Below are 14,345 nucleotides of genomic sequence, written 5' to 3' on the forward strand. Positions count from 1 at the left end.
ACACTTAAGTTATAGTAATTTATAGTTTTTTTCTAAGAAATTAGTTTATTTCTTATTATTTCATTATAGTTTATTTGCGCACATGAAATACTAAAGTATACTTTTGCAAACGGAAAAAAAAGGAAAAAAGAGTGTGTTCACATGCACATAAAGTTCAAATATGTTTGATTATACAGAATGAGCTTCATTTTGAATTTAATGAATTGAAAAATCTTAGAAAAAATTTCTTTTTGATGATTTCGATTTACTAGATTATTTGTTGAAAGGAATGATTATTAGAAAAATTGAAAACTGAGTGTGGTTGCTTTAATTATCAAAAGAATTATACTAACGTATGTGGCTCTAGTAACATCTAGATGGGAATGAGGTGTGATGATATCCCTAGGGCCATAGACGTTAGTATAATTCAAGCCACAGACCACTGCTTAGGTATGTTTGGTCTCTTGTATAGGAAGGTTTTTGCTCCCTTCTTTGTGGTGACCTTTCTTCTTCATTCAGTGAACTCCATAAGTTTTGTGTGAGGTTTCTCTCAATTTCTACCATGTCTAGATCATGCTGCTTACCAATAGCAACAAGGTAATCCAAGTCCATAGCATGAACACCTTTGGCAGACTTTCTATTCATCAGCTCTCAGACTCCCCGCCATCCTTAGCATGTCACTTCCCTGCTCTTAGATGTTGCATGAGCACGGCCTTGTGTCCAGAAAGCCATCATGGCCTTAGTGGTTAGTAAATGTTCTTTATTATTATTAACTCCTCCACTAGCTATGAAAGTCCTCTCTTCCACTATGGAACTTTGTTGCTTCCACTAAGAGTTGGCTCCTTGGGCAAAAGGTTGATGGATACGTCTAACCTTTTGAAGTGTGATACTAGCTCCTATATACATCGGTGATACCACCAATGTGTGATTTCATAAATATGAACATAAGTTACCATTAGTGTTTATGCATGTTAAGAGTTCTTATTAGTATATTTGGATACCCTTGAAGTATTCCTTGACCTCATGGCCTAAGAGATGCACCTAAGAAAAGATGCAACTGTACCAAATGCAATCAACAAAATTATAATATTATTTAATCAACTTTATTTCACAAGTTTATATTTATATAAGGGGATATTTAACTACAATTTGAAAAAAAATCTCAATTCTTAAAAAAAGTGGGTCATTTTATTGCCTTATAATATGTAAGTAAAGGCATTTTTAAATGCCCTTTGAAAATACATGATATATATGTGGTTTCTAAGATATGCAATTTTCAGGCCCTTGACTATTTATTTTTGTGACCAATCATATTTTATTATTGATTGAAATTATGTATTTTATTAACTCTCTTACCAATTATGTTTGATGCTAGACTCAATTCATGTGTAGAGCGAAGTTATGGATATGTTTGTAAAGTCAAGTAAAGCATTAAGTTGATTTTCAGTCATTTTATATTTACTATAGTTTATGGTATTGTTTGGATTATTCATTTTGGAGAGACACACCAATGCATTTAACTTTACAACACCACTAGTCATTGAAATTTATAAAGCTCCTAGCGCTAGATCATTATGTTTATTGGTAGATGTCTAGCCTTGAAAAGCAATCAATTGTTTGACATTTTATATCAATGTTTAAAAGCTTAGATTGATTAGCAAAGCACACTATAAAATCTTGCTTACTATTTTGTAAAAGGGCCATTATTGGGTAGAAGCTTTACTAATCCAAGAAGTACACATTGAGGAGGGCCCTGTCAATGCATGGGGGTGATTGTATACAATGTGTGTCATAATCTTCTATGTTGGATTGAGAGAGAGAGAGAGAGAGAGAGAGAGAGAGAGAGAGAGAGTAAGTTTTAGCATCTAACATTTGCTAGCTTGTGTCTCACATCCATTTCAATATTATGTTGGTTTACATTGTACATATTTTCTTTGGGGACACTGGCCTCGTGATAAGACCTCCTAGGTCATCATAAACATGATTGCATAATCTCAAATAGTTATATTACTTCACAGTGGGTGGCACTGTGAACCTAGTCAACTCTCAACATTGACTATACAAACTTGTAGGTTGCAATTTTATAAGAAGTCCTAGGATGCTTTCTTAGCCCATTAAAGACTTTGAAAAAATATTGCAACATATCACAGTGTTTGTCAATTAAAAGTATACAGACTCCACTAGAGGTCATCTTATCAGTCAAGATGAACCATTATTGTCAAAGTTGTAGATATTGGTGACAATATTGCATCACAAGTGAGGATGCAAAATCAACATGCGTAGGTAATGTCATTGACAATGTCATAGCTATTTCTTCGGTCTCTCTTTTAGGTTGCGCTGTTACTAAGGGAATGCAACCTTATTTTGCATGCATTATTAACATCAAGAGCAATAAAAACCCATGATGACAAATATGTTGTCTTAAGAATTGGTACGATAAGGAGGTGTTCAGGCGAGGCACAAAACCAAACATCAATTTTGTTGCTCACATAATAGGAAGTTTGTTAGAATAATGTACGTCTGATAATGCGGCAGGCTCCAAATGTGTAGTGATGGCAGGGCAAAACCGGTCCTGTAACCTCTCAATCTTGTAAGTCCTTCATGAATTGTGACCGGCATAACCTCTCACTCTTCTTCTTAATGGAAGTGCGCGCTAAGCATATTAGCGCTTGTCGAGTGACAGGAATTCGGGATGGATCGCTGATAAAAAGCCACTCGGATAAAAATGGGAAGCCTTCAAAATTCGAATCGGCCCTTGAAAAAACCGTGGATGGGTCCGGTATTGAAAGCAACCGGGAGACGACCTGCTGCACAGAGATTCGAGAAGCGAAGGCTAACTGATTGGTTGGTGGTAGATGGCAATAAAGTTGGCAACGCGGAGAGCCGTAGCTTGTTAGACTCCTGCGGCTAAAGGCTAGTAGTTGGAACTTGGTAGTGATGCACTGATGGCTGAACAGGATCCAAAGCATGACCCGTCTACGAATGAAATTAAGCCGTGGAACGAGTCGTCCGATGATTGAAGAGATAAAAACAGAAAGAAGGTAGGACTCAGGACTCTACCATCGTTGTCGGGCGCGAGAAGAAACAGTCCAGGCCAATGGGTGGCACCGCATTTATCTCTGTCAAGTTTTCTACGGCGCTTCTGTAGTCAGTCTCACATTATAATGTGACTGTTACTGACAGAAGGAAGAAGAAGTTACTACGTAACCTGCGAGAGGAGGTCAGCTATTTATTAGTGGAGTTGCGCCGACACGGTTGCGAACGTGGCTTCCTTGCGCCTTGCATGCTCTGGCAGCCTCTGGCTTCCTCCCGGCGCCTTCCAAGTTCCCGGGCCGGGTTTATTCTTTTGCGCACGAGAGAGAAAGAGAAGCCAGCTAGTCTCTATGGATTTGATATGATATGATGATCGACCTCTCTCCTTTCTTCCACCACCCATGATTCTATGATCCATCCCATGTTTTGCATTAGCTTTTACCGGTGCCACTAGAGAAGCCACCAGAGATGTGCGAGAAAGAAAGAAAGATATATAAGTGACATGTAGGACTTTTTCTATGCTCTTTCCTTTTCCAAGTCAAGGAAAGCTTTTGTCGATGTAATCCTTCTTGGCTCTTGTTCTATATATAATAAGCACATCTAACCGATCCTCCTCAACAGCTTGAGCAATCCCTTCATCTACTTAACGTACACTTCTTTCTATTCCCTTGGTCATGTGTCTCGTTGGAAGTAAGAGCCGATCGAGTAGAGAGACGCAGCGGCAGTTTACGTCCAAGAATGAGAGCCCATCAGAGCAACTCAGCAAGCCAATGTAGCTCTCCCTTCAAATGTACATCCCAGAATAGAAGGGCCTGCCTTAGACTGACTGCTCCCATTGCCGCCTTCTCTGCTTTGCTGGTTATTGTAGGAGTGGCTTTGCTCGGTACTGCGCTCGCTCCTCATGGATTGTTCAGGAAGCTAGGGGATGATAGGATAGATGAGCATGATCTGTTCCACACACACAGGCGCTCGTCCCTCTCTATTGGCTTCGGGCAGATAATCAACGCAATCTGCAAGCACACGCCATATCCTGACTCGTGCGAGAGCGAGCTATCGAGCTACCCGACCTCGTTCACGCCGTCGAAGATAGTGTCGTACGCGCTGCAGGCGGCGTCGGCGAAGGCGGACGAGGCCCTGAGCCTGGCGAGCAGGTGCGCGGGCGAGCACGGCCTGCATGTCCTGGAGAGCCAGTGCGCGAGCGACTGCGTGGAGCTGATGCAGGACACCAAGGACAGGCTGAGCGCGGCCATAGCCAAGCTGTCAGGCATCGGGACCTTCGACGTGGCGTCGCTGCGGAAATCCCTGCGAGACGTGAAGGTGTGGCTGAGCACCTCGCTGAGCTACCAGGCGACGTGCGCCGACGGCTTCGCGCTGGCCCCCGGCCACATCCAGCAGCAGATACAAAGCAGCCAGCAGTACCTGACGGAGGTCGTCGGCAACGGACTGAGCCTCGTCGACTTCCTGTCGGAGGTCGGGGACAATGTCGGGTCGTGGCTTGGCTCCGGCGACAAGCCCCCGCTTCCCATCACTCCACACTTGCGGCGCCGCCTCCTTTCATCATCATCACCTTCTTCTAGTTCTGGCTCAGGTGCTGCATTGGCCGATGAATACATCTCCGTCGACCCCCGTCACGGCTTCCCGTCCTGGGTCTCCGCCGGCGAGCGCCGCCTGCTTCAGGCCCCCGCCAGCTCCGTCTACGCTGACGCCGTTGTCGCACAGGACGGCAGCGGCGACTACCTCAATATAACGGCGGCCCTCGACAACGTCCCGGCGGGCTACGAGGGGCGCTACGTCATCTACATCAAGGAGGGCGTGTATGAGGAAGTCTTCAACGTGAGCAAGGATCTAGAGAACCTGACGTTCCTGGGCGACGGAATGGGTTACACCATCATCACCGGCGACCGCAACGTGGCCAGCGGGGAGTACAACACGTACCGGACGTCGACAGTAGGCGAGCCCTTGTAGCTCTATTTCTCACTTAAGCCACGGATTAATGCCTGCTTTACCCACACGCATCCTGCGATCCCAACGTTAGGTCGGGTATCTTAACCACAGTTAATCTTCAAGGCGAGTTATAGAGCCATTACTAAGTAACAGTCCTCCTAAAGTAAACAAACCATCCATCTTCGAGGCACTAATTTTTTGGAGTCTTTGGTACTATTTTTAACTCTACACCTCCAAAGGACCTTAGAAAGTAACCAATCCGTATATATTTCGTAGTCAGGAAATGCTTTCTTTTGGCTCAATGCGCGTAAGGAATAAGCTAGGTGTAAAAGAAAAGTCGATGATGGGGCCCATCACTCAAGCAAGCCACGTCGGCTCCTGACAAGTCACGTCAATGATTTATTTTTCCATCCTTCAGGATTCTGTAGTCACTTTGCAGTGAGAAAATAACCTTACAAGTTTTCCATCCTTCAGGATTCTGTAGTCTTCAAACCGAGCGACAGAATATCCAACCATCGCTGCTTGTTTTTCCAGAGGCTATCTGCTTACTGCTTGCTTGTTTGACTTTCCCGGCTTAGAATCGCTCTGTTGGGTGTGTGTAGGCGTCTCCGGCAGCGGCTTCTTCGCGCGCGACCTCACGTTCCGGAACACGGCGGGGCCGAGCGGGTACCAAGCGGTGGCGCTGCGGGTGGGCGCGGACTTCGCGGTGTTCTACCGCTGCGGCTTCGAGGGCTACCAGGATACACTCTACGCCCTGTCGAGCCGGCAGTTCTACCGGGAGTGCCGGATATACGGCACCATCGATTACGTGTTCGGCAACGCTATTGCCGTCTTCCAGAACTGCGTGCTGGCGGCGCGGCTGCCGCTGCAGAACCAGCAGAACACGTACACGGCCCAGGGCCGCAAGCTGGCGGCTGACGTGTCGGGCTACTCCTTCCAGAACTGCACCTTCACGGCCGACTCGTCGCTGGTGAACGCGTCCTACAGCGTGTCGACGTACTTCGGGCGGCCCTGGAAGGCCTACTCGCGGGTGGTAATCATGCAGTCGCAGATTGATGGGCTGGTGGACCCGGCTGGCTGGCTGCAATGGAACGCCAGCAACCCCTTCACGGACACCGTCTACTATGGCGAGTACCAGAACTGCGGGGGCGGGGCCGGCACCACCGGGCGTGTCGGGTGGGCCGGCGTCCATCCCAACATGAGCCAGACTGAGGCCACCCAATTCACTGTCCAGAACTTCATCGCCGGCGAGTCCTGGGTCGCCTCCCTCCAAGTGGCTTACCAGGACTCCTTGTCTTGACGTTCCTGGTCCCTCCACATCACAAGTTGTCACAAGTTGTGCCCCCCCCCCCGTGAAAATAAGAAAATTCTCTGTATTATTGTTTGTTGGTACGTCCAATATCCACAACAGAAGGAAAAAGGGAGGCCGCCGATCGACGCCTTTGCTTCGCGAGCTCTTCCCCTGCTTACTCTTCCCTATATATCATTCGTCTCACGTAATACCTATATACGCACGACAGTCTCCTGTCATCTATTGTAGATTCTTTTCCTTAAAAAACATTTCATATCTACCACCTTACCTTTGAATTCTCCTTCCTCATCATCCTTCTTTGATTATTTTGATGATAGTCTCCCTTCCACTAATCCAAGTGAACTTTGGATTGTATATGCATTTGCGGAACTATCGAGCATTTGCGCTATTAGCTTAAGAATTTTTATCATAATTTATTACTTTACTCAAGATTTTCAAATTGCAAGAAGGATGATAGATATATTGACAAGCACCTTTTACTTAGAGCTGAGGAAGAGGGAGAGATTGTGCTACTAATCTCTCATACAACCAAAGGACCCGAATTGAATGATCGTGACCTCTCTTGAGTTGGTTGCCGTGTGTTTCCACACTCTTCCCACCCCCACGTGGACCTTGTGTCCTACATTACTTGGTTTGCCCATGATTCCTAGATGGTTGGTTGATTTATGTGGCTCATGAATGGCTTAGTTTTAGATGTGAAATGATTTTGTATTAATTGAATATTGGGGCTTACATTGACACTTGTGGTTAAGGAGTGCTCAAACCCTTGACCACAAATTTGACAAGTGGTCCCATTACAATGTCCATCTTGGTAACCAACCAAGGCAAGCCACAATCAACTTCTCCACATTATACAATATGTCACATTGCTGCATGTAAGAATGGAACTTTGACCCTAGGTTTATTACACCATCTTGCTGCCATTTGAGTCGGAAATACTTGGCATGAGTGGCTTATTGTTGCATAGCCACAGCTTGCAAGTTATCTCTTTGCTTGTGCAACTGATTGTAGGTGTGTTGTCCTCTCCCACCTATCTCCTTTGTGACTATAAACTTGTCACCATTGTCAGTCGTATGGTGTTGACTCTCATCTTCTTTTATGGATTTTGCCCAATTTTGTTGAGCACTCTTCAACTACTCTTGGCACTATTATTCTTTTTCTTGTTTTATTTTGATGTCTTCTCTTGTTGTTGGAGTGATTTCCTACTAGTTGCACTAATGTTGCATGCTTCCTCTTGGGTAAATCTGTGTTCTACATTTTGCTTGTGGGTTGTATCTCAGCTTGATGATTCTAAGGGATTGTTCATGATGAGGGTTTTACAACTAGGCCCGATTATTAGTCTTGGGTAACCTCCAATATCATCCTCTCTAGGTCTAACATGCCTATCTAGCAATTCACAGATAGCGCAAGTTTGGTAGTCCATCAAGGAATGTATTTAGGTGACTCCATTCAAAACTATATGAACTTTGTGGCCTAAGATGTCTTGAGAATTATAGCTAAAACACTTCAAAAATGGCACTTTTGTTAATCACTAGATTAAGGAAAGAGCCAATGAGAGTTTGCCACGTATGCAAAAATATGGTATTCTTGTCTCCTCTACTTTGGAGATAGTAGAGACCATTTTGTGGATCGTCTTTTTGGGCCAAAATCTCTGAGATATGATACCTTTTGGTAGTTCCAAAGCTCACAAAACTAATAAAGACTGACAAAAGTTGAGATATCGGTTTCGTTTGAGTACTCATCGAAACTTTGAGCAGGTATGAGTTGTTCAATATTCTACCAATTTTTAAATCTCAAGTTTTAAAGATGGCTAGTATTTGCCGCAGTCCACTACCATTTGGATTTTAGAGTGTCTAACTTTAGCATACCTTAGCTCTTTGCATCCATATTATAGATATGGGTCGTCCTAAGAGGGATTTGAGTCAATTGACTCTATCTCTAGCACTTGCTCGAAGCAAACGGGTTGCTCAAGGAGATTCCATGCTTGTAAGTGCCTCATCGATTGCACCTCCGCCCACATCTGACACACCTACTACATCTACTCATATAAATGTGAGTTTGGATCTAAACATGACCATAGGGAATGCAAGTGAAAGTGTGGATTCTTTTGATGAAGCTATGAGAAGTCTTGATGGGGTAAGAGAGCAATATGTTGCTCATGTAGATGCCACCCTAGATTATGAGGGTAGTGCACCTCAAAAAGTGAAAGGTCAACGCTCTTACAAAGAGCATTGGAAAACATATCATCCATGGAGTTATTCATTGCATGATGCTTATGGTAAAGAAAGGATTTTTTGTAGCTATTGCATACAATTTCGAATGAGTAATGCTTTTGCTACTGTTGGGAGTACAGTACTTCAAATGCCATCATTACAGACTCATGAGAAATCGAAGGAGCATGAAAAGGCTACATTTCTATGGGCTGAAAAAGAAAGGAAATCTATGGTGGCTATGAGCTTGCATCTTGAAAAGATGGACTCTAATGCAGTAGATAAAAAGGTATCTCGTGTAAAAGTTCTTTTGAAAGTTTTGTATTTCATTTCCATTAGGGATAAGTCTTTGTGTGATTTTCAAAAGAATGTCGAGGAATTGGCATTCCTTGGAACACCAAATGTTCCTATTGAGAATTGTTATGCATCCTACCTTTCATACACATCTTCTTTGCTTTTCAGGCATGTTATACACACTTTTATGAGATGGTTAAAAGTGAACTTATTGAGAGTCCTTTCTTCTCCTTGATGGTAGATGAGAGTACAGATGTCTCTAATGACCATCATATGATTGTGTGTATAACATATTTGACAAAAACTAGTCATGTATGCAATCGCTTCATTAGGTTGCTTCATACAAGAAATGGAACTGCAACTGCTTTATATGATGCACTTTTAGAGTTCTTATGCATTTATGGTTTATCAAAATCAAAATTGGTGGGATTTGCCACTGATGGCTGTAGTGTTATGATGGGCATGGAGAATGGATTGGTTGCACATTTTGCTAGAGATGTACCTCATTTGGTTGGAATTCATTGCATTGCACATAGAGATGCTTTTGGTGAGATGAAGAAACTTTGGCGTGCTTGCTTGGTTATTGTTGCAAGCACAGTCAATTGTGAAAGGGGATTCTCCAAGATGAACCGGGTCAAGTCAAATGACCGCAATTGATTGAGCTTGGAGAATGTTAACAAGCTTATGTTTCTTTCTTACAATGGCACACGAGATCCAAGAGAGGTAGATTGGGATGTGATCTACTCTACTTGGGATAGCTTGAAAGCTCATCGGGATGCTAATATCCATACCACAAGTTAGATTGTTGTGCTCTAGCCTCTCACTATTTTATCACTTGTATGAACTATTCTAATTTATTTTCTTTATTCACTTGAGATTTGATAGTTGTTATTTTGCATACAATTCAAATAAAAAGATATTAACATTGTTGTTAAAGCTTGTAAGAATACATATTAGATTTATGTCTCATTTATTACTTTGAAGTGTCTTACCAAAGATACATGAAAATAGGTTTGATTACATAGTTTATCGAGGCTAGATAGTAAAAGCTATATCAATGATTCATAATAGAGTTGATTAAATCTAATATGTATAATAAAAATTGAAAGGAAAAATTGTCTTGTACATGAATTAGAATTTTACCGTTATTAAGTGATTTTGATTAAAAAGCTCCCTTGAATCCTTGCACAAACTTTAGATCTTGAAAGGTAATATTTATTGCACACATCATTCGAAGGCTATATTTTGAAAAATGACCTTGGAGTCGAAGGGCAAGATCATACAGAGACCTTCAGGCGAAAATATGGACTAGCCCTTCAAAAATGAACAGTGCTTACAAGTTTTCCCCGACCGACTAAAGTGTCTTCAAACCGAGCGACAGAATATCCAACCATCGCGGCTTGTTTTTCCAGAGGCTATCTGCTTCCTGCTTGCTTGTTTGACTTTCCCGTCTTAGAATCGCTCTGTTGGGTGTCTGTAGGCATCTCCGGCAGCGGCTTCTTCGCGTGCGACCTCACGTTCCGGAACATGGCTGGGCCGAGCGGGTACCAAGCGGTGGCGCTGCGGGTGGGGGCGGACTTCGCGTTGTTCTACCGCTGCGGCTTCAAGGGCTACCAGGACACACTCTACGCCCTGTCAAGCTGGCAGTTCTACCGGGAGTGCCGGATATACGGCACCATCGATTACGTTGTCGGCAAGCTATCGCCGTCTTCCAGAACTGCACCTTCACGGCCGATTCGTCGCTGGTGAACGCGTCCTACAACGTGTCGACGTACTTCTGGCGGCCTTGGAAGGCCTACTCGCGGGTGGTGATCATGCAGTCGCAGATCGACGGGTTGGTGGACCCGGCCGGTTGGCTGCCTTGGAACGCCAGCAACCCCTTGACGGGCACCGTCTACTATGGCGAGTACCAGAATCGTGGGGGACGGGGCCGGCACGTCAGGGCGCGTCGGATGGGCCGGCGTCCAGCCTAACATGAGCCAGACCGAGGCCACCCAATTCACTGTCCAGAACTTCATCGCCGGCGAATCCTGGGTCGCCTCCCTCCAAGTGGCTTACCAGGACTCCTTGTCTTGACGCTCCTGGTCCCTCCACATCACAAGTTGTCACAAGTTGCCCCTTTTGTCTGTATTATTATTTGTTGGTACGTTCAATATCCACAACAGAAGGAGAGAGGGAGGCCGCCGACGCCTTCACGTCGCGCGCTCTTTCCCTGCTGGCTCTTCCCTATATATCATTCATCTCACGTAATACCTATATAGGCACGACAGTCTCCCGTCATTAATTTTAGATTCTTTTCCTTAAAAAACATTTCATATCTGCCACCTTACCTTTGAATTCTTCTTCCTCATCATCCTTCTTTGATTATTTTGATGATAGTTTCCCTTCCACTAATCCAAGTGAACTTTGGATTTTATATGCATTTGCAGAACAATTGAGCATTTGCGCTATTGGCTTAAGAATTTTTATTATAATTTATTACTTTGCTCAACATTTTCAAATTGCAAGAAGGATGATAGATATATTGGCAAGCACCTTTTGCTTAAGAGCTTAGGAAGAGGGAGAGATTGTGCTACCAATCTCTTGTACAACTAGAGGACCCGAATTGATTGATCATCACCTCTCTCTAGTTGGTTGCCGTGTGTTCCCACACTCTTCCCACCCCCACATTCTCAGAAAGTTTTTTGTTCATAATATAAATCATAGAATTCTTATGATCACAGAAGAACTTTATTAGGATTTATATGAGGAATTTTCATACATAACTCAGTCATTGTTACCCAACAACCAACTTAGATATCACTTAGTTTCATAAGTTTTTTTGTAACTGTCATACAATTTTCAGTTGTACCATGTATATTGATAAAAATTAAGTCTATGGGAAACCACAACTTGATCAGCTGGAAGTAATTGACAGTTTGCAGGCTAAGTCACATTGGTTCAATAAGAAAATTTGGTTGGAAATCAAGAAAAGTGCCAAAAGTCCACTAGGTTCATGTGGGACCTGAAATAATGGACTAAAATGACTTGTAAGTGACCTAAATGGTCAAAATGATAAGTGGGAGCTGAGCAGGATGCAGCGTGCATTTTTCAGCGCAAAAAACGGGCCTGCATACCTACGGTCGATGGAGGATGAGCTGTGGGCTATGGTGCATGCTTCAAAGCATGTAAACTTAAGGCAAACGGGAGCTTGAGAAGGAGATACAAACAAGGAAGGCGAGAGCTCTTCTTACCCGTTCATTTGGTATGACGAAAATGAATGGTATGACAGTTCATAAAAGGGGGAAACCTGAGAAAAAGTATTCAGCCTGCTCTTATGTACGTCTTCTCTCATTCTTTTACCTTATTCATTGTCCAATGAAGCCCGTCTTGTACCCAAGTACTTGAGTGACTTTGGGGCAAGCAAAGGGGAGGATTTTGAAGGTGTATGGGCTGTTATGGACTGAAAAAACTAGTCATAAACAGGGTTGCCCACTATTCTTATCCATTTTGATGAGTAAACAAGTGGTCTATGTGGTTGTAATAGAGGAAATTGACCTCTTAACATCAGGGCTTCACTTGTGAACGATTAGAGGAGCTTATTCTTGGGATTATGTACACTTTTGGAGCTTGATTATGGACTGGAAATTACTGTTTTAAAATAGGGATAAAGTTAAACTTATGCTTTATCAATGCATTTCATGAGCTTTTGATCTATGTCTTGAATGTATTTGAGTCTACTATCAAAATACTTGTATGTTGGAGTTGTTATCCATTCATGTTCATGAAATGGAAACCATTTGAGCTTGCATTTGGAATATGAATTTGGATTAAATCTGAGATTATCCCTAATGTAATGGCTTATTAGTCCCGTATGCATTTGATGTGATGAAGTCAAAGTCTTTCATTCCATTCATGTATGCTGAATAAAAAGAAAAAGCTTGATATCTTCTTCTTCAACTAAGTCATTTCTAAAACCCAAATCTTATCAAACCCCAATCTTTTCTCCTTCTCCAAACCTTGAATCCCACACTCCTCTTCTGCTCTAAACCTTGGTGGTAGACCTTCAACCTCCAACACGACGACAGTGATGAACCCGACGTGAAGGTCAGCCGCGGAAAATGAAGTACAATGGGAGAATCATCAAGTTTGGGAGGAGATGCCTTGCAACAGTTGGTTCGTCTAATGCAGTTGGTTCGTCTAAAGCAAGAAAGCCAACAACAACAATTGCAATTTCAGCAGCAGTTGCAATTGCAACAACAACGGAGACAAGAAGAAGAGAGGAATGATGCCGCTGCCATTAAAGCTTTGGAAGCAGTTGGGCAGGAGCTCAACCAATTTAATGGTCAAAGTGTGTCCTCTTTTATCCGCCTCTATACTGACAAGATGGTCTTCTTTGGAGTTCCTCATCATGCTTGGAGCTGATATTTTGCTCGTTTGGCCGTGCATGGCCTCCAGGACTGAATTAATGGTCTTTTCCAAAATGACGCGGGATGGACCGCATTCAAGAAGGCTCTTCGAGAAGAATTATTTCTTGAAGATTCTCGCCTCATGACGAAAAAAGTCTTCACTAAATGGGTCGAAAGGCCCAATAAAGGACTAATCGCCACTGCTCTTCACCGCGAATTTGAAAGCCAATTTGCTCAACTAGATCCTGACGATCATCAGGGTATGGAAAGCCAGAAGATTGATTATTTCTAAAGGCTGCGGATCCTTTTCTTCAAGAGAAGTTAATTGATCGGCTTGAAGATCCTGACTTTGAGACGAGATTGAAAACTGCTTGGAGTGATGTCACTGAAGCAGTTAATATAATTGCTCGAAGAGAGCGGATGCACCTAAGATGGGGATCTACCTTTGCACCAACTGAATCCATGAAGGAGCATGTTCCTATATCTCGAACTCCTCTCTTTATGGCCGAGCGACCAAGAAATCCTACTGTTCCACCTCCAAAGAAGGATGTCATGGACGAGCTAATTAAGAGCATGCGAGATCTCCATCTTAATCTAATGGAGATTAATTCCAAGGTGGAAAAGCTTGATGTGAAAGTGGAAGAAAGAGGACGAACAATTGCCCAAAGACCCGTACGAGAAGGCTTCAAAAGACGCTGTATCTGGTGTGATAGCCTATAACATGATAAAAGGGAGTGCGGTGCATTCCGAGAAGCTGAAGCGCAAAAATTAGTCTTTTGGAAGAATGGTAAAATTCATGCAACTGAAACCGGGCTTCCTCTTGAGCCAAATTTTGGTAACGGTGGCATGAAGAAAAGACTGGAGGATTTGGCAACAAGAAGAGCCTACGCAGCTATTGATGCAGCTACCTATGGGCTGCAAATTGAGCCAACTAACGAAATTGTTAAAACATGTAAAACTGATACAAAATCTAAAGTGTGGATGTAGGCCTTAGATCGCATGGAGCAAGGCAAGGCAACCAAAGATGATTTAACTACTGCGAGCCAATGCATCCGAGGAAGAACCGGATGGACTGAGCCAGTTGATTCATTTTTAGCTTTCACTCGGTTGGCTGAAATTAATAATCATGAAGCTGTGGTAGAAGAAAAGAGAAGAAGAGATGAAGATGTTGCTGGTCCCTCCTCT

General features: G+C 43.3%; 1 protein-coding gene across 1 annotated transcript; it reads left to right on the forward strand.

The window, feature by feature from the left end:
* The first annotated feature begins 3,346 nt into the window (after positions 1-3,346).
* Positions 3,347-6,731, forward strand: LOC148024265 (pectinesterase 2-like). The gene is made up of 2 exons (XM_087693876.1): positions 3,347-4,963; positions 5,559-6,731. Exons 1-2 carry the CDS (start codon positions 3,751-3,753, stop codon positions 6,254-6,256), a joined length of 1,911 nt encoding a protein of 636 aa, XP_087550002.1. The 5' UTR covers positions 3,347-3,750; the 3' UTR covers positions 6,257-6,731.
* The last annotated feature ends 7,614 nt before the right edge of the window (positions 6,732-14,345 follow it).

Source organism: Lygodium microphyllum, chromosome 15 (genome assembly GCF_053477565.2).
Source record: "Lygodium microphyllum isolate KBCC chromosome 15, Lygodium_microphyllum_v1.1.10, whole genome shotgun sequence".
Taxonomy (NCBI): domain Eukaryota; kingdom Viridiplantae; phylum Streptophyta; class Polypodiopsida; order Schizaeales; family Lygodiaceae; genus Lygodium; species Lygodium microphyllum.